We start from the raw sequence: 23,254 nt of genomic DNA, 5'->3' as shown, positions 1-23,254 counted from the left end.
TATATATATATATATATATATATATATATACACACTGTATGTGATTATATTAGCTCTTCTTCATCAAAGACAGGACTCCAGTGCTTAAGTTGTCATGCTTTAAATCATGTTTCGTATAAAAATGTTCATTTACAAGACAAAAAAAACAATGGACCTGTTGAAAAAAAATGCCTACATTATTACATTACAAAAAGGAATAGCATTAATATCATCACCTACAGTATTCTTTACAATGATTCATGTGCAGTTGCAAAAAGTGCAAGGCTACTGATGTGCCACAAAAAGATATTTTTTAACTTCTTTACAGAAAATCAAGAAAACAATAAAAAATAAAATGTAAAAAAATGTGTGCATAAAATCCTTCTCCAATTTTATTAAAACTATTTTCCATATACAGCTGGCTCTACATAGTTTATTATTCTGTTATTTTTTGTATTTAGAGACCAGCTTGTTGACTGCTATTGTGCTGTTCTTCACCTGAGTTCTGACCTCAGGGTTGTGTTTGAAGGCAAACACGAGTGCTCTAACAGTCCGTCTGTATGAAGTGCTGACCAGTCGGGAGCTCTGGTGAAACACTTCCCTCTCGATGTTGTCTATAAGACCAGAATCTTCCTGTAGGTGAAAGATGAACAGAAATATTTCAGGAATGAGTCAGACAGACAACAAGCAGCAGTAAGATGAACAAGCATTCAGATACTTCTTATAAAGAACATGCCAGTGCTGGGAATGGAATATTTTAAATTAATAAATGTGCATAAGTTAAAATACACTCGTAAACAGCGATCAATAAATCATATATGTTGATTTTCAGGCTTACATTCAACATGTAACATGATAAGGAAGGAAACGGGAAGACATGAAAATAATTTTTAAAAAAAATCTTTCTAAAGCCATGTTTCACGATTGCCCTGAGATTCTCCATCTTACCTTGACCTCTAGTGCTTCAGACATGAGCCTTCTAGCGTTGCTCCTGAGTCCTTCAGACTGTTTGTCCGAGCGCACTTCAATGGATGGCTTATTGGAATTCTCCTCGATGAACGTCCTCCAGTCCGTGTAAACCTTTGCTGCCATTGAACTTACTTCGGGATCCAGATGCTTTCGCATTTTGTTGACAGTGTGACCTTAGCAGAGAGATGTTTTGATTACGTATGTGAATATTGTGAATTTGACTGGCCTGGCATTTATGAGGAGAACACTGTTTTAATGAGTGGTTTGCTCTTCAGAGTTATAATTCTCATGTAATAAGAGAGTAAAAGCAAACTCAGCTCACATGTAAGCTGTTATTCGTGTTATAAAGGTTGGTTGTGCAATCTTTGAACTAAAATGGAAACTTAAATGACTTTCTAACGACAGCCCATCTGTATAAAGAGTTATTAAAAATTGTGTTTACCTATTTTCGTGGACTTGAGCACCTCTTTGGAAGGGACCTTCTTACTCAGCTCTTTCAGGGCAGTCAGCAGGTTGTCTTTGCTCTGTTCTGGCAGCTCCAGCATTGACTTGTAACGCATGATGTCCTCAATAACAACCACTCGCTTTACGAAACACAAAAGGCAAGCAATTACTACATAAATGCGTTAACACACAATACATGCATGCCTAATGTCTTACCCGTAGAGATTCAATTGTAGTCTGTTTGTACACCTTTTCGTCTGTCTTCGATTTTTTAGGTGCGTCTCCCTTAGGAAGCCGCACTACAAACTTGTCCATGTTCAAAGGCAAGCCAGGAAGCTCCTTTGTAGAAAGAATGAGATTGACAAATTTTAATACAACAGTTTGACTAAAAAGAAGCCGATTTCCTACGTGGTTCAGCTAACAGCTACTTTCTGCCTTTCGGGTAACGTTGTCTAACTCAAGCCAAATTTAACTGAATAAATGCTTTGCCAGTGTTAATTATGTAATTCCGCTATAGTCTACTAAAGGATAGCTCCATATTATCGCTACAACTGCGATAAATAATCTCTTTGATAGAGCTAACAGTAGCTGTATGGCTATGGTAAATAATGGCAGTGGCAATGTTGCCTTTACGTACACTCGGAAACAATGAATCTCTTCAGCAGATTAGAAAGATGTGGAAGCCCTCGTGTACAAAATTTCAGTAAATAAATGACCAACGTTTTTGTATAATATGAATATTAATTTTAAACTAATATAATACTATTATTATATTAGTATCATCGCTGGTATTCTCAGTAAAATGTCTTTTGAATAATTTGGCCTTATCTTCCTCTCTGACTTTTCGGATATCAGTCTTTTTTTTATTTATTATTTTTGCTTCGGAAAACAATACAAATGAACACATTGATTTTTTCCACTATTTATTGTTTGATTATTGTTACTGTTAGGATTTTAGGTTTTTTTTTAGTCAAAATATTATTGTTGAGTATTTGTGGATATAGTTTACAAAGAAAAAAAAGAAGACGGAAAACACAAACTGTTTACATTGAATACAAAACAGAACTTCTCATGTTGGAACATTGTTTTCCAAACAAGATTTTAGGGTTTTTAAACTTAGCAAACCTTAAATTTAGCAAACTCTGAAAAAAGTCTCGCGCGAGATAAAGTTCCCGCGAGAACACAACCCGATAAGGAGAACGAGGAAGAGGATCGTGTTATTTGTTTAGGTTTTGGCAGGCGAAATGGGGTCTCTTTCCTCAATTGTCTGCACTTTGGGACTCGCCGTCCTGTTCGCAGGCACCTTAGTATCTTCAGATGTATTTGACAGCGTTTTGGGAAACACTGCGTCCTGCCATAAATCATGTGAAATGACATACAGTTTGCATACCTATCCTCGGGTAAGTTGTCATATTGAAAAGGAAAGCGACTGCTGCTACCATTAGCTAGCTTTTGCGTTTAATAAGTGGACAAGCGTGTGTTTTTTTTTTCCTTTTTTGCAATGCATTTTTCTTCAGCGAATATTGTTTGTGAAGGACAAGTTTTGAAAGTGCGTCATCTTTCAGCTGGATATCCTTGTTTGTCGAGTCATTCAACTGGTCCTCCCGTTTGTTTTTTATTGTACAGGAGGAAGAACTATATGCCTGTCAGAGAGGCTGCCGCCTGTTCTCCATTTGTCAGTTTGTCCGTGACAGCGAAGATTTAAATCAGACCAAATCCGAGTGTGAATCAAGTAAGCTATGCACTGACCCAGTTAATTCACAGCTGTGCTGTCGAAGAGGTTTGCTAACTAATTATGTGCTATGCTCGTAACAATAAAGTATTTCTTACAATCTGCTTCCGTTTTAATACATCCAGTTCCATGGTGTAAGCTTGCTCTAGAGACTCTTTGTTCTGTATCCACAATTCAGTTTGATCTGTTGGCTCTATCATCTGTTATCGCTCACCTCTTTCAAACTTCTGCAGCCTGTCACGAAGCCTACACCCAGTCTGATGAGCAGTATGCATGCAACCTGGGCTGTCAGAATCAGCTCCCCTTCGCTGAGCAGCGAAATAAGCAGGTATGACTGTGTATAACGCATTCACGCAGTGGCTTCCACAGAACCATCTGCAGTATTAGTAGTTTTTTTCATAGTTTGTTCAGATTCAGTGAATGCATTTAACTAAAGTTTAAATGCAGAGACTTGAAATTGCTTTTGCAACTTTACTGTAGGGATGGCTTTGGTACTGGAGCATGCAGCTTTCATTTAGGTCAGCTGTTTGATCTCTCTTGATTCTGTATTTGTTGCACTTCAGCTCCCACTTTTAAAATAATCCTTTGTTCAATATGTTTGTTTGTTTTTTTCCCCCAGTTGGAGAGCATGATGCCTAAGATTCACCTTCTGTACCCATTGACTTTGGTCCGAGGTTTCTGGGATGATGTAATGAGTCAGGCCCACAGCTTCATCACTTCCACATGGACTTTTTACCTCCAGGCTGATGATGGCAAAGTCATCATTTGCCAGGTAAGTAAAAGAAAACCAACCCCCTAATCTACCAGATGCAAAACAACGCACTTCACCCTGGTAATGTGCAAATGTAATGGAGCAAAATGACTAGGAAAAATAAATAAATAAAAATCTGCCCTATATTTAACAGGCTGTACCTGAAATCAAGTTCATCTCCCAGTTTGAACTGGAAAAATATGTTAAAGAGGAACCTCAGAAGAGCTGTAAGAGTTTCATTCATCCTCTTAAAAAATAAATAAAGTAATTAGTTAAGGACAAAAGTAGTTTTGATCTCAAAGAATGTGTTAGGTTAAGGCAGACATCACTGAATATCTTTCTGAGTTTGGTTTCTTGTTTTCAAGTTCCTGGACTGAGCAGCCCTGTATTTAAGGACTACGAACGCACTTTAATCCAGGAGAGGGACAGAGACATGACTGGGGACCACACCTATAATGACGAATACAATCTTTTCAGCTCTCTCTCAAGGTTGGTTAGCACATTTCTGTCTACATTGTCCAAGAGGTGCTGTTACTTAACTTGAACAGGATATTAATGGTATTGAGGGTCTTGCCTTTGTGCAGCTACATAACCTTGATACTTATCCTTTACTCCTCAGGAATCCTTGGCTACCGGGGTGGATCCTTACCACAACTCTGGTCCTGTCTGTTTTTGTCCTGATCTGGATCTGCTGTGCCACTGTGGCAACTGCTGTGGATCAGTATGTACCTGCTGAGGTATGATATCTGTTCTTGTTTGTTTAAGTGGTTTACAGCAGTTTGTTTAGCACACAAGCTTAATCTGGGCGTATCTGCTATGTGTGAATTTAGTTGCTGTAGTTCTGTTTTTATACTCCGTATAAATTATTCTTAAATGGATAATTGCTTATTGTGCTGTTGCAAAGTTAAATAAGAAACTTGGTTCCACTTTCCCATCTGCATAGTAATTATGAAGCTACAGCTACGAGGTGACTAGCATATCTTGGCACAAAGGTTGGAAATGCCAGTCTTGTCCAAAATCACCCAACCAGTATTTTCTAAAATGAGGATTCTCAAATTATGCCCTTTCCAGAGCCCTCTGCAGAGTAATTGCACAAATCTACATGTCATTCATATGTAATAAATCCCATTATAATGTGGCAGCACAGAATGATACCAAAGGACTATTTCTTTGTTTCCAACTCGTCTTTATGCTTTATATGTGTGCCAGTCCTTTGTGGAGTCTTCAAGGAGCTACGTGGACCTTTATCCTCATGTTATAGCAGTGTACTGTCACCAGGGGGCAGCATCAAAATATTTTGTCTCCAACGACAGCTGGTGGCAGAGCTGCAGAGAACACAGAAATCATAACAGACAAATGGCTTCTTTACAGTGAAGAGAAACACTGTTTAAAAACAAGAAAATATGATATCCACTTCTGCTTAATTCAGTTTCTTATGCATACTTTTTCATACAGTGTATATACACTTCTTCCATTTTGTGCCAAATGCCACTGTTGCTTCCTTCAAGCAGATGTTTCAGCCAGTCAGTATTCTGCCTGCGCGTACCATCATTGTGTGTTTTAGAGAAGTGCATGCAAGCATGTCTGCATTGGTCGCATACTCAAAATGCTTCACTCTGTATCACCAAAGACTGGTCTCAAGAAATGTAATAGCCACCTTACTAGACTAACACGGGCAAAAAAGTGACTGAATGAACAGAATACCAAATCAAATCAAATCACTTTTATTGTCACATCACATGTGCAGGTACATTGGTACAGCACATGTGAGTGAAATTCTTGTGTGCGAGCTTCACAAGCAACAGAGTTGTGCAAAATACAATAATGTAAACAAGCAAAATACAAGAATGGCTACATCTGAAACTAATAAATATATGTACAATATATAATAGTATATGCATTTCTGGATGTGTATACTAAATATTTTTCTACACGTGTGTGTGTGTGTGTACACATATTTTACAAATTAAATAGAGTAAACAATAAATAAAATATATAAAAATATACAGAGTTGAGACATGTGCAAAACAGTGGCGTTACTGTACAGTATGGAGTGCATAATGTTAAAGTTCCAGTAGTGAAGCTGAGGTGTCTATGACGTGTTCAGCAGTCTGATGGCCTGATGGAAAAAGCTGTCTCTCAGTCTGCTGGTACGGGATCGGATGCTGCAGAACCTCCTTCCTGAGGGAAGTAGTCTGAACAGTTTATGGCTGGGGTGACTGGAGTCCTTGATGATCCTCCCCGCTTTCCTCAGGCACCGCTTCCTGTAGATGTCTTGGAGGGAGGGAAGCTCACCTCCAATTATCCGTTCAGAGCACCGCACTACTCGCTGGAGAGCTTTGCAGTTGTAGGCGGTGCTGTTGCCATACCAGGTGGTGATGCATACCAGCAAAAATACCAGACAAAGGGCACCTTACAAATAGCGGGTGGGCTTGGTGTGTGCATTTGGGCTGAAGTTATTTCCTGAACAGTCATTTTGACACTTCTGGTTTATATACAGACCAAACAAGATGGAAGCTTTAGAGATCGTGGCTGGCAAAAATGTTTTTTAAAGAATTCCTTGAATAATGAGGTTTGTGTTGACAGAAAAAAAAGAATCATCAAAACGATGTTTAAAAAAAATTTCCTTTTTTTTTTTTCTTTCAGAAATTAAGCATCTATGGAGACAGTGAATACATTAAAGAACAGAAACTGATTCCATATCCAGCATCCTCCCTGCTGATCATCACCTCCAATGGATCAGAAGAGGAGGCTGGACCACTCCCTTCCAAAGTGAACCTAGGGCAGTCTAACATCTAGAACCCAAAGGGGGTTATTCTCTTTTATGTATAATCTCAAGTTGATTTTTATCCTTTGGCTTAAGACCTGTCCTGATTGTAGTCTTAAGTCACTACTTTCAGAGTCTCACTACTTGCAGAACTTTTTTTTTTCCACCCCTATTTTTTTATTTTTTCTCTTTTTGCCTCCTGTCAATCGTAGCTTTTAAAGTTGGAGTGATAGTTTTTCTGTATATTGGCATAATTGAGGCATTATAGCACAGTGACAGCAGTACAAGTCAACTAGGTTTTGGGGGTTTATTGCAATTTTGGTGTGCATTAGCTCTCTATTCGTGTGCTTACTTTATTGAATGTTTAAATTAACTCTTTGTGACTTGAAGTGATGCAAGTTTCTTCCAAACCGTTAACTTTTGATAAAATAGGTTGTGGTGGTACTGCAGACTTACCCTGTTTGCTTTTATGTTTCTACTGGGGTGATAACCTAACGATATTGAATTTTACAGCAAAATTCTCTGCTCTTTATATAAATTGATAGTGATGGTACAAACAGTAAGTCCTTCCTGCTTAACTGTTGTCTCTTCTTATCATAAGTCAAATTAAATACAGAGTGAATCTAATGTCTGTTTTTTGTTCTTGAAGTTTAAAATGCCAACATATGACTCCTATTGCAATAGATAATAGTTTGCAAAAGGAGTCGTAGAACTCTTGCTCAATGCCTTCACACAACTACACAGGTAGATTTTACTTTTTATTATACCACAGTAATTACATTTAACTGCAGTGGTCTAATTTGCATCTCTGACAGTACATTGTAGTGGGCACAATGTTGCCTTTTTGTGTAGTGCAAGACATGCAAAACATTCTTTTGATCGCTTATTGCTACACCTCACTGTTTTCTAGAATAGCTCTATAAAAACTCTTTGAGGCAAAACAGAGTAGCTAACACTTCCTGTGTTAGTGTTTATCTTCAATCTCTGCTATGAGGTTAAAAATTGTATGATGGGCCGCGTGTAAAGTAATGCGCCTTCACACAGCTTTACAACTGCAGAGGGGAAAAAAAAAAAACAGATACCAAGTTTATTTGAACATTTGCTTGTATGACTACTTTACCATTGGCCTCCTAAAGCAATTTTCTAGCTACCTGATGTTATAAACATTATAGAAAGACCTGTCAATAAAATGTCCTAGAAGACATCTCAAGAGAATTACGTGGTGAATATAAGGGGAAAAATCATGACCAAATTTATCTGCTGCTCCCTCTCTGTGGAGAAAAATGTACCATTTTTCTACATTGAAAAACGACCGTGCCTCCAGGTTTTCTGTGTGATAATTTGATTTTAGGGGGGGAACTGCACAGACTTGACACATCAAAGTCTGTTTACACGTCTGGGGCAGTACTTCTGCAGTTACATGAAAAAAGTTGGACAAAACCTTTTGTGGCATTAAAGAAATGTGTGCAACATCAATATAAATCGCCCGAAGTGATTTAAGTTGAATCAGCACCAGTCGCGCATGGACTTCCAAGTTTGAAAATGAAAGAAGAATCTAGGGTTGCTTAATTTGAAAGAAGTGGGTTTCCCAGACCGGTGAAGCCTTCTCATCATCTCTGCTTAAAGCCTGAAGTCATCACCCCCCACTGCCATAACAAACCAGAACCTTTGAGTTGAGTTGCACTGTGTAAAGTCCAGAAAAGTAGTTCTTGCTAGGACCCATGAGCAAAAATTTCTTCCAAACACATCCCCAAGATTAGGCCCAGGACAATAATCCACCTTGTCCTGTTTAAAGTTACTGTTGAACAATAAAATGGATAATAAAGAAGACGAATGCAAAAACAATACTTTATTGTTAAAAAATATAAAAACCTTATCAATTTAATCCCAAAAGACATTTTTGTATTATAACCAGTGGAAACCATCTTCCTTCCCTTGAGTCTAAAGGCAACCTATTCATTGACATGTTCAAGTAGCTCTTCAACCTGCGTGCTAGTTTGGACGCATGCCTTAATAGCTGTTCAACAAGTCAATGTCCTCTGCAGTAAGAGTTGGTGAGGACAAACATTTTCCCGGAGGGCTTTCATTTGAAGTGTGACACGTTTCCGACTGAAGCCTCCTTTTTCTGGGATCATGGCAGGGATTCTCTAAGTCATTTGCCCTGGAGGGAACCTGTTTTTCTCTTACGTCATTGTTCTCCGGTCTGTAGAAATGGAGTCTCTCACTCTTATCCTCTTCCGTGCTCTTATGAGTCAGAGGTGTTGCATTCAGTACCGTTCTGACAAACTTCTGCCTGCCAACTACAGAAAAAACAAATTTTAAAAGTGTCCAATTATTTATTTAAAAATAGGCCATCACTGTGTAAATATGAACTTACAAAAACGAAGTGCCGATGTTCTTGAGTCTTCAACTTTTTTCTGTTTTGGCATTTGTGAGCTATTCATTTCCCACTGGTTTACAACCTGAAAACATGCCAAACATTACTTCCTGACACTTGTTATTTAAAAAAAAACACAAAAAAACACAAAAAAAACCAAACAGTTGTGATCAGAAGTTTAAATCCATTCATCATGGCATGAATTTCAGGTTATTCTGAGCTTTTAATTATTTATTTGAGCTGTAAAACAGAATATGTTTTATAGCACTCATTGACTTGACCATCAGCAGAACAATGGGAAAGTCAATGAAGATATAAGAAGAAGGATTGTGGATTTACAAAAGTTTCCAAGGTTTCTTGGAGCCATTTCTAAAGAACTGCAGATTCCAAGATCATCAGTTGAAACAATGGTGCTTTGATCAAACTGTCGCCCCCAGATGAAATTAAATTTGTTAAGATATTCAGGAACAACCCAGAAACTACCAATACCCAAGGCTGCCTTGAACTGGAAACGACTGTAACACCAGCATCACGGTCCACACTGAAGGAAGTTTTTAATGGCTATGGACCAAGACGGTGCTGACTAAGAAAGAAGGAGGACTGAATTTTGCTGCTCCCTACATGAACAAAACCAAATGCCATCTGGAGAATTTTTTTATGTTCAGACCACACAAAGATTGAACCATTTAGCCACAATGACAGGAGGTATGTTTGGAAAAATAAAGGTGAGGCTTTCAAACCTAAGAACACTGTATCAACTCTAAAGCATGGCAGTGGTAGCATTATGCTTTGAGTCTGTTTGCTGCCAGTGGTACTAGTACACTGCACAAAGTGGTTTAAATAATGAAGGAGCACTACCTCCAAAAGTCCACCTCAAATCAACAGCTAGACGATTAAAGCTTGCAAACAACTATGTGTTCCAACAGGACAATGTTCCCAAACACAAATCAAAATTGGTTTTGGTTGAGATGCAACTTGCTAAGGGACATTTAACCAAATGTTGGTGAGGCTGTATATATATGAATGGAATACAGAAATTCCAGAATAAATTCAAACATGTACATGTTTTTTAAAGTTATTAAAGATGTGTACAATACAGTGATTCCACCTTGGGGGGGAAATATTTTACCATCATCATACCCATAATGAGTTTATGTAAACATCTGACCACTACTCTATTCTTCTATCAATGTCAAATCCGCATTTAAACATACTTACCTGCTCAGCCCAACCTTCTGTCTTGCATCTTGAGTGATCAAAGGCAGCCAGTGGTTTCTCAGAATAAATTAGTCCTAACAGGTTCGACATTGTTGCCTTCAATCCTGTGCCAAGCTAGAGGTATACATTACATTTAGATGTCAGTATAACAATGAGCCACAGATAAGTGTTACACACAACTATTGATGTTATACCTTCAAACTGGTTCCAGATACATCAAGATTTGCAAGTTTTGGGAGACATGTGAGGTATCCGAGAGCCCTCTCTGAGATATTGTTGTCTGGAAAAGACAGATTATAGCTGATCAACAATTTTATAATGATGTGAGTTTTGAATACTTCAAATCTGGAGGGGATGGTATTTGTGCCATCACCATGAAATCAACTAATAGTTTGGTAACCAACAGGAAATATCCAGAAGCTGAAGACAGTCCAGTCCCTTGTGCATCATACGGATAGGTGCGGTCAGTCGTTGGAGGCCAGCATCTGACAGGCTGTTACTACCGATGAAAAGTTGAATCAGGCTCCTAGAGTGGGAAAAAAAATGTTAGCAACAGCTTTTATTAAATCTTTCATGTAATTTATTTAGGAATGCAATACCTTGCCAGTGAGGTGGATGTTAGATGTTGAAAAAGCTCATGATTGTCACCCAGTTTGCAGCCAAACAAATCCAGAGACTTCAAATTATGAAATGTTTTTATTTCATCCATTCGCTCGTGCAGAAGTGGAAACCTGCAGAAATAAAAGAGGAACAACAAATGCTAGCTGTCCGTGGTAAAGAAGAAAAGGAACCTCGCAGTTTTTTGGTGACAGCCCGACTCACCTGTTTCGTAAACACAGTGATTCAAGTACCATGCTTCCATATGCATCACTGAATAACTGCAGGGCTTTTGAAGAAATTTCTGGGTTTAAGAATACACGATTTTCCTCAGCTGCTACAAAAAGTTTATCACCTATTTGCTCAGGGAAGCCAATCAGAGAGTCTACATGGTGAATATTGTCAACTACAAACAACAAAGTGATGTCAAAGAGAGATTTTGTGGTATATCGCAGACTTCCCTCTTCATTGTAGGTGAATATAAAATGCTCTTTTCTGGGCACAAACGGATTTGTCCTTCTGCACGATAACGCTGGCTTTGGCTGTGCCAGGACTATGTCACTGACACGACGAAGACTTCCTCTTTCTCGGACATAAATGGTGCTATTGTCCATAGTAAGGTCGCACTATTAAGGGCTGCACGTTAAGTCAGCAAAAACTCGAAGTAGCTCACAAGCTAGCTATTAAATAGTATCATGTCCTTGGCTAAAATTAGTATAAAAGGACACCCAAACCCTGCAGTAAAACTCTTTTACTACTTTTTTGCTCCAAATATTTCACATTTTACGGCATTTGCTACTACTTGTATGCATTATGACAAATATTCCGGGTTTCCTACGGTAGCCGCGGTTCCTACAGTGCAAGCAAGTTACTGGCAGCTGTGCCTGCTCACTTCAAAGTAAAAGATGGTTAACAACGAATGCTTGTTTTTTTAGGAACTTCTTACCAAATTGCGTATTATAAGTAACAAGAATGTAATATGAGAAAACGTGTACATACTTTATAATGAACCTCTCAGGATCTCACCAAGTAGTAGTTTAAATTTAAAAAAATCCAAACCCTTATTTTGAAAATGTTTAGGAAGAAGTCTTGTTTACATCCTTGATCGAGCCTGCTCCCGGAAGTGCCAACGTATACGGCAGAAATTAAGTGATTTTTATGGGTTTGGAAGGATAATTTGGTAATTGATTTTCCAAAGATGATAGCTAAAACATATTTTAAAAAGACTGATACTTTTAATGGTTGTTTTTTCTGTCTTAATCAGATTTTACATAGTTGTCAAAGTTGATGATCTGCTAAATGAGAACTTGGTAGCTAACTCAGCTAACTCATAACGTCTTTTTCCTTTATTGGTTATAGTGTGCGAAGTCTTAAACATTCCCCATATCTTCCTGAGGTTAAGTTGTTGCCCTTGTGTGACAATTAATTTCCTGTGCGTTTGAGACGGACTTCGCTCTTCGAATCTTTATAAATGGCGTCGAAAAATGATCCGTTTCAATTTCAGGGTGAGTGTCAATCTTCCACTGTGTTATGGAAATGTAGTTGTTTATTTTTGTGAAAACTTTAAACTCACAAGAAGCGATCGTTGACATTTTGCATTAATCCATGTCAACTAACTAGAATTTGACGAAGCTGGCGATCTGTTGGAAGCCAATAGAGATGCAACTACCATCAGCATCGATGATGAAGATGTGAAGCCTAAGCAAAGCACTGCGACTGGTTTCTCCACTGAAGCTGATACTGAGGATCCACTTGCCAATGATGACCAGGCAGAGGTTAGGACAAGCCTTTGAATTTAATATATTTTATTAACTTTTAAGATTTAATTAAATTTTTTCACCAAATCCTTGAATTTAAGCTTCTCTCAGGGCAAAAGAAAAGTCCCTCTTTTTGGTCTTTTGAGTACTACCAAAGGTTCTTTGACATCGAGACCCATCATGTAAGTTTTTTTTTTCTAATGTATCCACTGACTTTTTGGCACCATTTTTGCTAGGTCTCATCAGATTCCATATTTAGTGGTTTCTAATATTTCTTTCAGGTAAAGGAAAGGATAATTGGATCAATGATGCCATGGCCCAGAAAGAACTTTATTAATGTCTACCTCCGTAGAAATCCTGATCTCTATGGTTAGCTCTTCATAGTTTTAACAGATATGTCTCAATCAGATTTTTTTTGTATGACACTAGGTGTATTGTTATTTGATGTTGTATTCTATTGGTAAATGCTATTTTCATGGAAACCCCCAATAAGGAAACAACTTACATGTGTGTAACAACTGCTTTTAGGACCGTTCTGGATTTGCACCACTCTTGTGTTTGCCACTGCCATAAGTGGAAACATATCCAACTTTTTGGCCCACCAAGGCGATCGGGACTACAAATATACCCCAGAGTTTCGAAAAGGTTTGCTCCTCTTCACTCTCATATAGGGCTTTTCAATATGACCAAAATCTATCCCGATATGAGACATTTATCGTCCCGATATAAATCACAAAAATTTTACATTTTCTAAAAATTCTGTGAATTTTGGGGAGCTCGACTTGCGTGAAGTGTTTCCAGCTGGGCATCCTTTACCTGGAGTCGAGTGTTTTAACCAATGCATGAAACGATACATTTTTAGACATAAGTTGTAACGGCCGCCGTTTTATTTGTGAGTATTTATTACACGGCATCTTCTAACGTTTGAGTCTGTGGTTAATTTTTTTAGCGCCTGACTCCTCTTTTTTGCTTCTCATCCGTAAACACTCTGCATACTCGTTCACGTGATTCAGTTTATTTTAAAAAGTCTCAACAGGATCTTGAGCTTTATTGTGAAAGGTTTATGTGGAAAATAAAAGAGCGGACAAGCGATGGTTTTATCATCGTTGTTGCTAACGACAACGCATACAAACAGGCCAGTAGTGTGGTTATATTAAATATGAGAGAAAGAGAGAACTTTAAGAAATTAATATAGCCACTATAGTGACCATCAAAACCATCAATGATCAAAGCGATGAAAAAAAATTGCCGTAAACAGTTTATTTTGCGACACCACGAAACAAACGATAGCGTAAAATGAAACGATAGACGTTTTTTTATATCGTCACCCGATATATATCGTTATATCGAACAGCCCTACTCTCATACACGTTTACATTAAATATGGGAGGGAAACAGCCATTTCACACTGAATTTTGATTCTTTATGTTTTCCAGTAACCATTGCTGCAACAATAATCTTCAGCTATGCTTGGTTAGTGCCTCTTGCCGTCTGGGGTTTTCTGCTATGGAGAAACAATAAAATGGTGAACTTGGTGTCATATGCCTTTATGGAGATTGTCTGTGTGTACGGCTATTCTCTTTCAATATATATACCTGCAGTGGTAAGAAATTTTGTTTTTTTGCTTTGTCTTGTGTTTTGTTTATTCATTTTAAAGTAGTATTAACAAATGAAGCACTATACTAAATTTTAGGCATTTATATAACCCCCTAAAAGCAGATGCATATTTAATTACATGATTTGCTGGTTTCTAGTTTTTTAACTTTATTTTCTAAATCAAGGTTCTGTGGATTCTCCCCTTTAACTGGCTGAGTTGGTGCACCATTGTGGTGGCACTCTGCCTCTCTGGCTCAGTACTGGTTTTGACTTTCTGGCCTGCAGTCAGAGATGACCACCCCAGAGTTATGATAGCATTCCTGTCTGTGATTGTGTTGCTCAACATCCTGCTGGCTGTTGGTTGTAAGGTAAATATGGCTACTTTTGATATTTAATGACAAAATAGTATTTGTGCTAATCCATCTATTTCATAACGCTTATCCATCTGGATTTAGATAACAATGATTGACTCTTTCTAATTTATCCTCTGTGATGTCAGCATGGCCTAGTTTTGAACCCACCTCTCCATTCGCCATTCGCAGATCCGATCACTTACACTGATATTTTGGCATTTGACTCCTCTGTGGGTTTTTGGGAAACAAATATACTTTATAGTGTCAAGTTGAATCCCTGTGGGGAGATGTGTTTCAGCGGAAACTATGACTACATTACTACATGGTGTGAGAAAGGGCTTCTAGTAAACTTCCTATCATGAATACTGTCCGGTCCTCAGGGATATCATATGTCCCACCACATTGAAGTAATTAGTCTTCAAACTAAGCCATGTCTGAACGCTTAACAAGATGAATGGCTTCCAGAAATCCTGTATTCTTTTCTCTACCTCTGAACATTTGCTTCACACCTACTCACAGTTTGGATTTCGTGCTTACCAGTTTCTCATAACATGTCTTTGCCCTGCCAGTACTCCTTTGCACAAGTTCTTTGACACTTTTTTTTACTCATTTGGGTTTTCTTTTGCAGACCTACTTTTTTACTATTCCAGGGAACAAGACGGTAAAGCCAACAAATTCGACGACATGAAAGACTTGCATTGTCTCGAGGTACCAATACACAGAAGCTTTTTAAGCTTTTACATATACACTGAAAATCTGATATGTATTTATAATATGTATCTACATTGTGTTTATTTCATTTGTTGTTTGCATATTTACACTCAGTAGTGTCACAAAGGAGGACTTTAATACATTATTGACCCATTTTTGGAGCTTTGGCTCACATGTGTGTCATTTTGACCTACTAAATCTGACACAGGACTTCCTGTACATGATTTTGCCGTGCCAAGGCAAGTGTTATCCCCTTTTTGTCTTTTTCTTTTTTTCTTTGAAATTGCAGGCTCTCGTGTTGCCTTATTAGAGAGAATCAAGTTGCTGTGCTGATGAAGTCATGCAACGTCTGAATTTCACCTGAACTCGTACATCCGGTCTTAACACCTTAACCCCTGTATCCTGAGTGCGTGTTTGGATCAGCTGTGTGACATCTGAAAATGCACAATAATAGCAAGCGTGTGGGTTTTGTTTTCTTTTTACGGGTGCTGGATTCTAAACTTTATGCATATAAATGGAGTATGGTTTAAAACGACAAAAAAGGTATATTTTAGTATGACCTTTATACTTAAGTTACATTTTTAAATATTTCTATAACAACACATTTCATAACTGGTGACAGCATCGATGGCATGTATTTTTATATTCCTATAATGGGAAATGAATCATTTGTAAACAGAATTTTCTGTGTAAACAATTATAGATATGGTGTGTTAACCAACGACTAGCGTTATTACACTTGGAGCTGTTGTACGTTACTCTTAAGTTTCTACAAGTCCACCCAACTAATGCCAAAGACCTGTGCTAAACTTTTAAATGGTCATGTAAGTGTTTCTGGAATTAATTTGGTAATGTTTTTGATCGGAAGTGTGGAATTTATTGATTCATGGAGAAAAATAAAACATGGTTATTGTGGGAAATGCTGTATTTGAATGTCATTGTTTTATATTTCTAGTTCATTGCAGATCTTTAACACAAACTGAGACAGGTTTCCTTATATTATATAACATAAGTAGTTGCCTAATTGTTTCTTGTCATGCCTGCAGAAAATTGATATCCATCCCAGGTGTCATAGGTCAAAAGTTAATATTAATTAAATACTAAATCTTATATAGTGCTTTTCTACTCAACTTGAGCACTCAGAGCACTTTATGCAACATATCTAATTCACACATTCATACAAGCAGTTTTTTGTATGTCTAAGTGCTTTCTATCTAACAGTCATACTCTGAACTCTGGGTGGTTGCATTGGATGAGTGCTTAAAATACTTCATGTGATTCTTCATTTTAGGCAGCCTTGAGTCACCCCGGCTTTCACGTCCATGTGCAACGTGACTCATTTCTTTGGGTTTCTAACTACTTTGTTTTCCAATACATGTCAACAATTGGAAATTTTAAATATTTAAAGAAGAGATTGTAACTAATAGGTATAAGATGAACATTTCAAAGAGATTAACTTTAAAAGTGAGCTGCTGCTACCGTTTTCCAGCTCATCCATCTAAACTGTCACGTGGTCGAGCAAACCGATAGAATCTATCGTATCACCGTTTGGATTCGCAGATCACCCGCAGTGGAAAATCTCACAGTATATATCCAAAGCTGACCACATGCAGGCACACGGTGTGTGGTCAGCACTTTACATTCAGTGAACCTACGTAAAGACTATGCTTAATATTTCCACTAATTAAGTAGAGCTACTTGTTTTTGATTAATTAACAAAACAGAAAAAAGTGTCACTTGAACCTTTGTCAAAGGGATGGTGGCGTCCTAATTAATGGTCATTCTAGCCCCAGCTTTGAGTTACACAGGAGCTGCCTGTCAAACAGGTAACCCTATTGGAGGAATGTCACCTGCCTCAGTCTCAGAAGTCTAGACAGCTGCACATACTTGTAGATTTATCAGCACAACACAGGAGGACTTGATTTGCTATTTGTTCTCATTTTTAGGGAATGCCTTTTAATTATTTTTTATAGCTATAGACATATATATTGTGACTTGAAGACCTTTCCATAGGATGGCCACTTCAAATGGCAAAGGTGAAAAAGTGTCCAAATTTGAGATGCTGAAACTTTTGGAGAAATGCAGGAAAGAAAGGGACGATGCCATGCACAAAGAAAGCGTTCTCAGAGAGAAGCTCAGGCAGTATGAGTCAAGGATGCGTTCAACAGAGGCTATGAAACAGAAACTGAAGACTCTGGCTCTGGACAACAGGGAGCTGAGGAAACAGGTGAAGGCTCTTCGTACTGAAATTGGACTTGAGTGCAGCCCTAAGTTCAATGGAAAGACCACCAAGGACATAATCAATGACTTGCATGAAAAAGAACGTGAGTGCAACTCCCTGGTGGAAAAGGCTGGAAAACTGAGTCTGACCATTGATGGCTTGACCTCAGAGTTGGCAAATACAGTCACCTCTAAAACACTTTTAGAGGATCAAGTACAGTCATTACAGCAAAATCTCAAGGATATGACAAATAACCAGCGTCGTCTGCTTAAGTTGTGGGAAGACAAGAAGTCCCAGAGGGAACAGCTTGCCCTCCCTGCAATAATACAAAAACCTGGACTGAAGCCACCCGTACATAAAGCAGTTCAAACCGACATGTCCATCAGTTCCGCCCAAAAGCTTCCAGCCAATGCTTTTGAGATAAAGCCATTTTCACGGGATAGTGACAAAAATACTGTTTTGGATAAACACAGTTTCCCATCTTACGGAAACGGCTATAGTCACGGAAAGAAAGCTTTCGTCCATGATGAAGCTAAAGGAATACAGAACTGACTTCACTGACAGCTACTGACTCTGCACTTGAGATGGCAACTAATTACTGGACTAATGTTACATAATGACTGAGAGTAAAATGAGACACAATTTTAAAGCTGATTTATGTTCTTGTGTAATTCCATCTTGTGACAATGTTGTTTTAATAGCATTTGCATAATTTAAACGTAACCTGATTTTTAGGATCGGTCAAAGTCGACCTTTCAGGAAAACATTTGTAAGCTGAGCTTAATGTAATGATGAAATTTAACGTAGTGTACGTGTGCCAGTCAGTGAGAATTTATATGTACAATATTTAGTTCAAGACCCAACGTTAAACCCATATACTGAATGAATATGAAACGCTGGCAGCAGGCAGGAAGATGGACAGCTTTTAATCGGGGTCCTTCAGAGGTCCTTTGAATGCATGTGGCGCGATATGGGAAACTGAGGCGTAAATAGTTTTGATTGTCGTTTTCTTCTCAAAGAGAGGCATACATTTATCTAAACAACATGTTTTCTGCAGAGCAGAGTTGCTGGTTTATCCGCAAGGTGAGTGTTTTTCTTCTGACACCAGATGGCTATTTAGAAAGTGATTTTTCGTGTCTCCTAGCTTGCTAAACTTAGATCTGTTTATGCTAGCTTCTTTGAATGCAACTAATGAACGTCTTCAGATTTTATTTATTTACAATTATCTTTAAAAGTGTTTACAGAAAGTTGAGAAACCGAGGTGCGAATGGAGGCTATTCAAATAAAAGAAAGAAACGCGAGCAAAGTAAAAGGGGAAAAAAGTGTCTTTACAAATATGAAGTTAGTAACAACTATACAGATATGTAAGTTTCACACGTTAAACCCGATCGTTAAATAGCAACTTGAGTATAGCGTGTTTTCTGGTAGCAAAAACAATAAGGAAAATTAACTTAGTGATTATTTGTATTATTTGACTGAAATATGAAAATATTTGATTCACGCATGTTGTAAACATTAACGATAGGCATCTGGGGGCTCACACTGAAAGTATATAGGCCTCCGTAGTTTCTACCAAACAATGACAGAAAAAGAATTGCTGATGTTGAATTGAAATGTTTTCACTTATTTTAAATTTATGTTACATTGAATGAAGTGAAGATGTCGTGCCAAAAATCGACTCATGTTTCTCTTTCTTTTTTCTTTTAAATTTATTTATTTATTGTAATGCCTGATATTTTGTTTTTATTGGAAAATAGGCTGTACTCAATAGGATTTATGAAGTCGTTATATATATGATAGAGAAATGACCTGTTTTTCATGTATCCTAATGACTCTGACTTATTGTACCTACAATGTGTTCTAGATTATAATCAATCCATTTTTTTTGCCACCTAAATATATTTATAGAGCTGTTATGTTACGTTTGTTGCATTTATCCGTCCCCCTCTTGACCGGATCTGGCTTGAAAAGGAAAAGTTTAATGTCAGTAATTTTTTTTTTTTTTAGCTGGGGAAAATAAAGAATATATAAAGTGACTTTGCCTAAAAATGATTTCAGCTTCTATCTTGTGGTAGGAATATTGTTTCCTATTCAAACTGATTTGATGTCTTTCATGCAAGATATGTCTGACAGATTATTGGACAATAAGTCATCTACTACAGTTTAAAGCGCTTTGGATGCCTTGTTTATAATGGAGCACTGTAACGAAAAATAATTTCCCCTAGGGATCAGTAAAGTATTCTGATTCTGATTGAAAAGCGCTATATAAATGCAATCCATTATTAAATATGAGTAACCTTTTTTTGGAAGTTACCAGTAATCACTTTTACCCCTAATGTAACAGTCATTCAAAACCACTTTTAAGTTCATGCCTACCTTTTCCTATAAAACAAGCCTAAAGGGAAAAACAAACAAACAAAAACAAACCAGCTACCTATATTCAACAGAAGCCACTTCATTGCATTATTATCAAGACAAAAAACTAAATTTTGAACATAACACCTTTAACGAGGCATTAACAGATCCACATGGGTATCACTCTTTGAGAAAATTGAATTGCAATGCAATATTGGGAATGTTTGCATCTTGGTTTCAGAATTTTACACCCCAGAAGATATTGTTTTAAATTACATGCTCTCTGGAGATTTCCTTTACAACCTGATTAGCACAGAACACGTTCTGTACATGAATGTGAAATTTAAGTAAGACAATTTTAAAAAAGAAAAAAAAGACCTTTTCATATGGATTCAAATTTCTTTTTTTTTTTAATAGCGTTGAATCAAGTGGTTATTCTTTCCCAATACTTGGTGATCAATAATAATAATGATGATGATAATAATAATAATAATAATAATAATAATAATAGTAATAATACATTTTATTTGAGGCCACCTTTCAGAAACCCAAGGTCACCTTACAAAAGAGAAAAATTATTAAAAGGAGTAATAGTCATAAAATGCATAAAATAAGTAAAAATTGCAAAACAGAACTTGACAACAGATAAAATCAGCACTAAAGCGAATAAGCCAGTTTGAACAGATGTGTTTTGAGCTGTGACTTAAATGCGGGAAGAGAGTCTATATTTCTTATGGTTGGAGGAAGAGAGTCCCAGAGCCAAGGAACAAAGCCACCACTAAAGGCTCTGTTCCCCATAAGACATGCGGGCGGAACAGTAAGATGAATAGCAGATGAGGATCTGAGAGGGCGGGAAAGTGGTGATGTGAAGCGGGTCACACAAATAGGAAGGAGCAGATTTATGGATACACTTGTATGTGAGAAGTAAGATTTTAAAGTTTATCCTGGCTTCTATGGGCAACCAGTGAAGCTGCTGAAGAACTGGGGTAATATGAGCTCTTGACGGAATACAAGTTATGACCCGAGCTGCAGAATTTTGAAGAAGTTGGAGTTGATGAAGGGACCTTTTAGGGAGACCAAATAAGAGGGAATTGCAGTAATCACTATGAGACGTAATAAGACTATGGACAAGGATGGACTATATAATGTCTATAATGTAATAATGACTGCTCTGTTCAGGTAATTTGTTGGAGAGCTGCAGCCAGTATTGCTTGGGCTGTACTGTTGTTGCCACCCAGCACAGCAATTTTTGTGTTCCTCAGCAAGTTCAGTGTTCTCCACCCCATCCAGACCATATCAGGTGAGTCACCACGCTGCATTTTAAGATTACTCAGAGCTGAGTATGAAGCTTACCGTACACTTTTTTTTTTTTTTTAAATTCCAGAATGCTTCTCCATGCTAACAAGTGCAACTGCCATCTTCTCTTTCATCCTGCTGTGTGGAGTGATCATCATGGTTGGTTTCTTGAACTTTGAGTATTACACAGGTGAGTCACAGAGCACTGCAAAACTTCCCTAAAGATTTTCTTTACTACTAACATGTTACGTGGATAGATCATATGTAAATTTTCATTAGTGAAGCTGGAATTAATGTCACCAGTTCAGTGTTATGGTAGAGCTTATAATAAATAAAATGCTATCATTAGTTTAACAGAATTAAGTAATTTGATTGTGGACTAATGTTGTCTGTTAAATAGGGAATAGTTTGTTGAATGACACCACAACATGAAAAACACACGAACCTTCTCCCTTGGATAAAAAGATTAGTGTTATGTTTTTCTTTAAATTGTATAATAAAACAAAATGAAAGTAAAATGAGTTAAGTTTTACTTTCTTTTCAGGACAACTAAAATACCTGATTGTTTAGTACTGGTTCAACACATCCATGGGGCCAGCTATTACTTTAATAAGCTTTACTCAGGTTTTAAATGATAAGATAATATAATGGGTACTCCACTAAAAAATTGTCTATTATGTAACTTCTTTGTTGTTACTGTTTTTTCTTTCAGTCATTCCAACTATTGCATGCTCGAAAATCGCGCTCTTTGGTCAGCTTCTCCACCCTCGACAGCTTGTCAACTCCCTGGTCCACTGTATCATGGGAATGATTGTGGCTTGGTGTTCTGCCGTTACCATTGGATTTAGATACGAAACTCTTGGCCACCCGTGTGCGCAGACCGATGGGTAAGTGACTACCACACTAAGCTTTGGTGGTGAGCTTTAAACATTTCTTCCACAGTTTAACTGCCTTCATTTATTTGTAACCCTGACAGTTATCATCAGATGTGTCTGAATGAATATCATCTCATCCTTCTGCTGGGTGGAGCTTTTGTTGGATTCTCTCACAGTCTGCTGGGTGTGATCCACAACATGAACTATGTTTCCTTCCATACTGTTCAGGTAAACAGTGGACTTTAAAATGTTCTTTGTTTATCTGTGATTCTGCCTCACATGTGACAGTGAATCAAAATTAGTATCCTGACTGCGAATAGCTCCAACATATTTTTCTGAGACAAAACAAGTAAATGAGGTGGCTGTAGCTCAGGAGGTAGAGCTGGTCACCTACTGATCCGAACGTTGGAGGTTCGATCCCTGGCTCCTCCAGTTTGCATGCCAAGCATCCTTGGGCAAGATACTAACCCCAAGTTGCTCTCCGATGCATCCATCGGAGTATGAATGTGTGTGAATGTGATTAGATAGCGCTCAGTTTGGGGTCAGTGCTTGTGAGAATGGGTGTGATTGGGTGAATGTGGCATGTTGTATAGAGCGCTTTGAGTACTCCTGGAGAGTAGAAAAGCGCTATACGAGAATCAGTCCATTTACCATTAAATCTCCCCCCCCCAAAAAATAAAATAAAATAAATACATTTAAAAAAAGTTGCAGCTGTCTAGTGTGAGTTAATATTTGTTGTTCATGTTCACATATTATTTCCCCAGCAATACAAATACCTTCGCTTCAAGGGATGTCTTCCTTTGGTGGTTAGGTGCAGTGCCACTCAGGCACTTTACTCTGTCAGGAACTTCATCGTTGTTTATTACTTTTTGGGTAAGTAACTTTCTTATTAATTAAAATGCCATTAATGAAGCTTCACCCGCTCTATCTCTCTATCTATCTCTATATACAGTGGCTTGCAAAAGTATTCGGCCCCCTTGAACTTTTCCCCCACCTGAGCTGTAGATCTCTGCAGCTCGTCCAGAGTCACCATGGGTCTCTGGGCTGCATTTCCGATCAGCGCTCTCCTTGTTTGGCCTGTGAGTTTAGGTGGACGGCCTTGTCTTGGTCGGTTTACAGTTGTGCCATACTGCTTCCATTTCTCTGAGTGATCGCTTGAACAGTGCTCTGTGGGATGGTCAAGGCTTGGGAAATCTTTTTGTAGCCTAAACCTACTTTAAATTTCTCAATAACTTTATCCCTGACCTGTCTGGTGT

At 37.8% G+C, this 23,254-nt stretch overlaps 6 protein-coding genes across 9 annotated transcripts in view; 4 read left to right on the top strand and 2 right to left on the bottom strand.

Annotated features, from left to right (window-relative positions):
- Positions 1–97: 97 nt before the first annotated feature.
- tceanc2 (transcription elongation factor A (SII) N-terminal and central domain containing 2) lies at positions 98–3,329 on the bottom strand. Of its 2 annotated transcripts, none has more exons than XM_005729091.2 (5): positions 3,223–3,329; positions 1,609–1,731; positions 1,391–1,532; positions 928–1,121; positions 98–612 (listed from the first exon to the last, which is right to left on the bottom strand). In XM_005729091.2, exons 1-5 carry the CDS (start codon positions 3,322–3,324, stop codon positions 424–426), a joined length of 750 nt encoding a protein of 249 aa, XP_005729148.1. In that variant the 5' UTR covers positions 3,325–3,329; the 3' UTR covers positions 98–423. The 2 variants fall into 2 exon arrangements, with proteins under 2 accessions (XP_005729148.1, XP_005729149.1); XM_005729092.1 differs by lacking the exon at positions 3,223–3,329 and adding an exon at positions 2,030–2,081.
- tmem59 (transmembrane protein 59) lies at positions 2,567–7,269 on the top strand. The gene is made up of 8 exons (XM_005729093.1): positions 2,567–2,792; positions 3,019–3,124; positions 3,358–3,452; positions 3,744–3,896; positions 4,030–4,102; positions 4,241–4,364; positions 4,495–4,612; positions 6,522–7,269. Exons 1-8 carry the CDS (start codon positions 2,637–2,639, stop codon positions 6,672–6,674), a joined length of 978 nt encoding a protein of 325 aa, XP_005729150.1. The 5' UTR covers positions 2,567–2,636; the 3' UTR covers positions 6,675–7,269.
- A 1,202-nt stretch (positions 7,270–8,471) lies between these two features.
- On the bottom strand, positions 8,472–11,886 carry lrrc42 (leucine rich repeat containing 42). 2 transcript variants are annotated; one of them, XM_013909836.1, is made up of 7 exons: positions 11,834–11,886; positions 10,837–10,968; positions 10,642–10,763; positions 10,432–10,517; positions 10,238–10,351; positions 9,020–9,104; positions 8,472–8,942 (listed from the first exon to the last, which is right to left on the bottom strand). In XM_013909836.1, the coding sequence occupies exons 2-7, from the start codon at positions 10,944–10,946 to the stop codon at positions 8,653–8,655; spliced, it is 807 nt and encodes a 268-aa protein (XP_013765290.1). In that variant the 5' UTR covers positions 10,947–10,968; positions 11,834–11,886; the 3' UTR covers positions 8,472–8,652. The 2 variants fall into 2 exon arrangements, with proteins under 2 accessions (XP_013765290.1, XP_005729145.1); XM_005729088.1 differs by lacking the exon at positions 11,834–11,886 and adding an exon at positions 11,060–11,694.
- On the top strand, positions 11,884–16,171 carry yipf1 (Yip1 domain family, member 1). Its single transcript, XM_005729089.2, has 10 exons — positions 11,884–12,014; positions 12,194–12,339; positions 12,455–12,609; positions 12,693–12,773; positions 12,873–12,960; positions 13,120–13,236; positions 14,028–14,194; positions 14,373–14,555; positions 15,169–15,248; positions 15,541–16,171. Exons 2-9 carry the CDS (start codon positions 12,306–12,308, stop codon positions 15,226–15,228), a joined length of 885 nt encoding a protein of 294 aa, XP_005729146.1. The 5' UTR covers positions 11,884–12,014; positions 12,194–12,305; the 3' UTR covers positions 15,229–15,248; positions 15,541–16,171.
- A 1,010-nt stretch (positions 16,172–17,181) lies between these two features.
- Positions 17,182–18,024, top strand: LOC102192286 (uncharacterized). The gene has a single exon (XM_005729170.2). It carries the CDS (start codon positions 17,266–17,268, stop codon positions 18,022–18,024), a length of 759 nt encoding a protein of 252 aa, XP_005729227.1. The 5' UTR covers positions 17,182–17,265.
- A 236-nt stretch (positions 18,025–18,260) lies between these two features.
- ndc1 (NDC1 transmembrane nucleoporin) overlaps positions 18,261–23,254 on the top strand; it is a 10,530-nt gene continuing 5,536 nt past the window's right edge. Inside the window, exons 1-6 of one of the 2 annotated variants that reach the window (XM_005729087.2) lie at positions 18,261–18,555; positions 21,007–21,127; positions 21,212–21,313; positions 21,836–22,010; positions 22,100–22,226; positions 22,763–22,871. In XM_005729087.2, the coding sequence (XP_005729144.1) occupies positions 18,517–18,555; positions 21,007–21,127; positions 21,212–21,313; positions 21,836–22,010; positions 22,100–22,226; positions 22,763–22,871 (673 nt within the window). In that variant the 5' untranslated portion in view covers positions 18,261–18,516. The remainder of the gene's footprint in view (positions 18,556–21,006; positions 21,128–21,211; positions 21,314–21,835; positions 22,011–22,099; positions 22,227–22,762; positions 22,872–23,254) is intronic. The other variant, XM_005729086.1, reaches the window with a different exon arrangement.

This window comes from Pundamilia nyererei, unplaced genomic scaffold (assembly GCF_000239375.1).
Source record: "Pundamilia nyererei isolate P.nyererei 1_Seehausen unplaced genomic scaffold, PunNye1.0 scaffold00031, whole genome shotgun sequence".
Lineage (NCBI taxonomy): Eukaryota > Metazoa > Chordata > Actinopteri > Cichliformes > Cichlidae > Pundamilia > Pundamilia nyererei.
This window is presented reverse-complemented; position numbering and strand designations above follow the sequence as displayed.

Bases quoted from the DNA above. Each gene is read 5' to 3' on its own strand.
- tmem59 (XM_005729093.1), top strand. From the start codon at position 2,637: ATGGGGTCTCTTTCCTCAATTGTCTGCACTTTGGGACTCGCCGTCCTG. The intron at 2,793-3,018 runs GTAAGTTGTCAT...TTTATTGTACAG, and splicing joins GTTTGCATACCTATCCTCGG to GAGGAAGAACTATATGCCTG. The intron at 3,125-3,357 runs GTAAGCTATGCA...AAACTTCTGCAG, and splicing joins CAAATCCGAGTGTGAATCAA to CCTGTCACGAAGCCTACACC.
- tceanc2 (XM_005729091.2), bottom strand. From the start codon at position 3,324: ATGATAGAGCCAACAGATCAAACTGAATTGTGGATACAGAACAAAGAG. The intron at 1,732-3,222 runs GTAAGAAATACT...CTTTCTACAAAG, and splicing joins TATTAAAACGGAAGCAGATT to GAGCTTCCTGGCTTGCCTTT. The intron at 1,122-1,390 runs GTAAACACAATT...CTCTCTGCTAAG, and splicing joins GCTCAAGTCCACGAAAATAG to GTCACACTGTCAACAAAATG.
- lrrc42 (XM_005729088.1), bottom strand. From the start codon at position 11,448: ATGGACAATAGCACCATTTATGTCCGAGAAAGAGGAAGTCTTCGTCGT. The intron at 10,969-11,059 runs GTGAGTCGGGCT...TTATTTCTGCAG, and splicing joins TCACTGTGTTTACGAAACAG to GTTTCCACTTCTGCACGAGC. The intron at 10,518-10,641 runs GTTGGTTACCAA...TGTCTTTTCCAG, and splicing joins TCAGCTTCTGGATATTTCCT to ACAACAATATCTCAGAGAGG.
- yipf1 (XM_005729089.2), top strand. From the start codon at position 12,306: ATGGCGTCGAAAAATGATCCGTTTCAATTTCAGG. The intron at 12,961-13,119 runs GTTAGCTCTTCA...AACTGCTTTTAG, and splicing joins TAGAAATCCTGATCTCTATG to GACCGTTCTGGATTTGCACC. The intron at 13,237-14,027 runs GTTTGCTCCTCT...TATGTTTTCCAG, and splicing joins TACCCCAGAGTTTCGAAAAG to TAACCATTGCTGCAACAATA.
- LOC102192286 (XM_005729170.2), top strand. From the start codon at position 17,266: ATGGCCACTTCAAATGGCAAAGGTGAAAAAGTGTCCAAATTTGAGATG.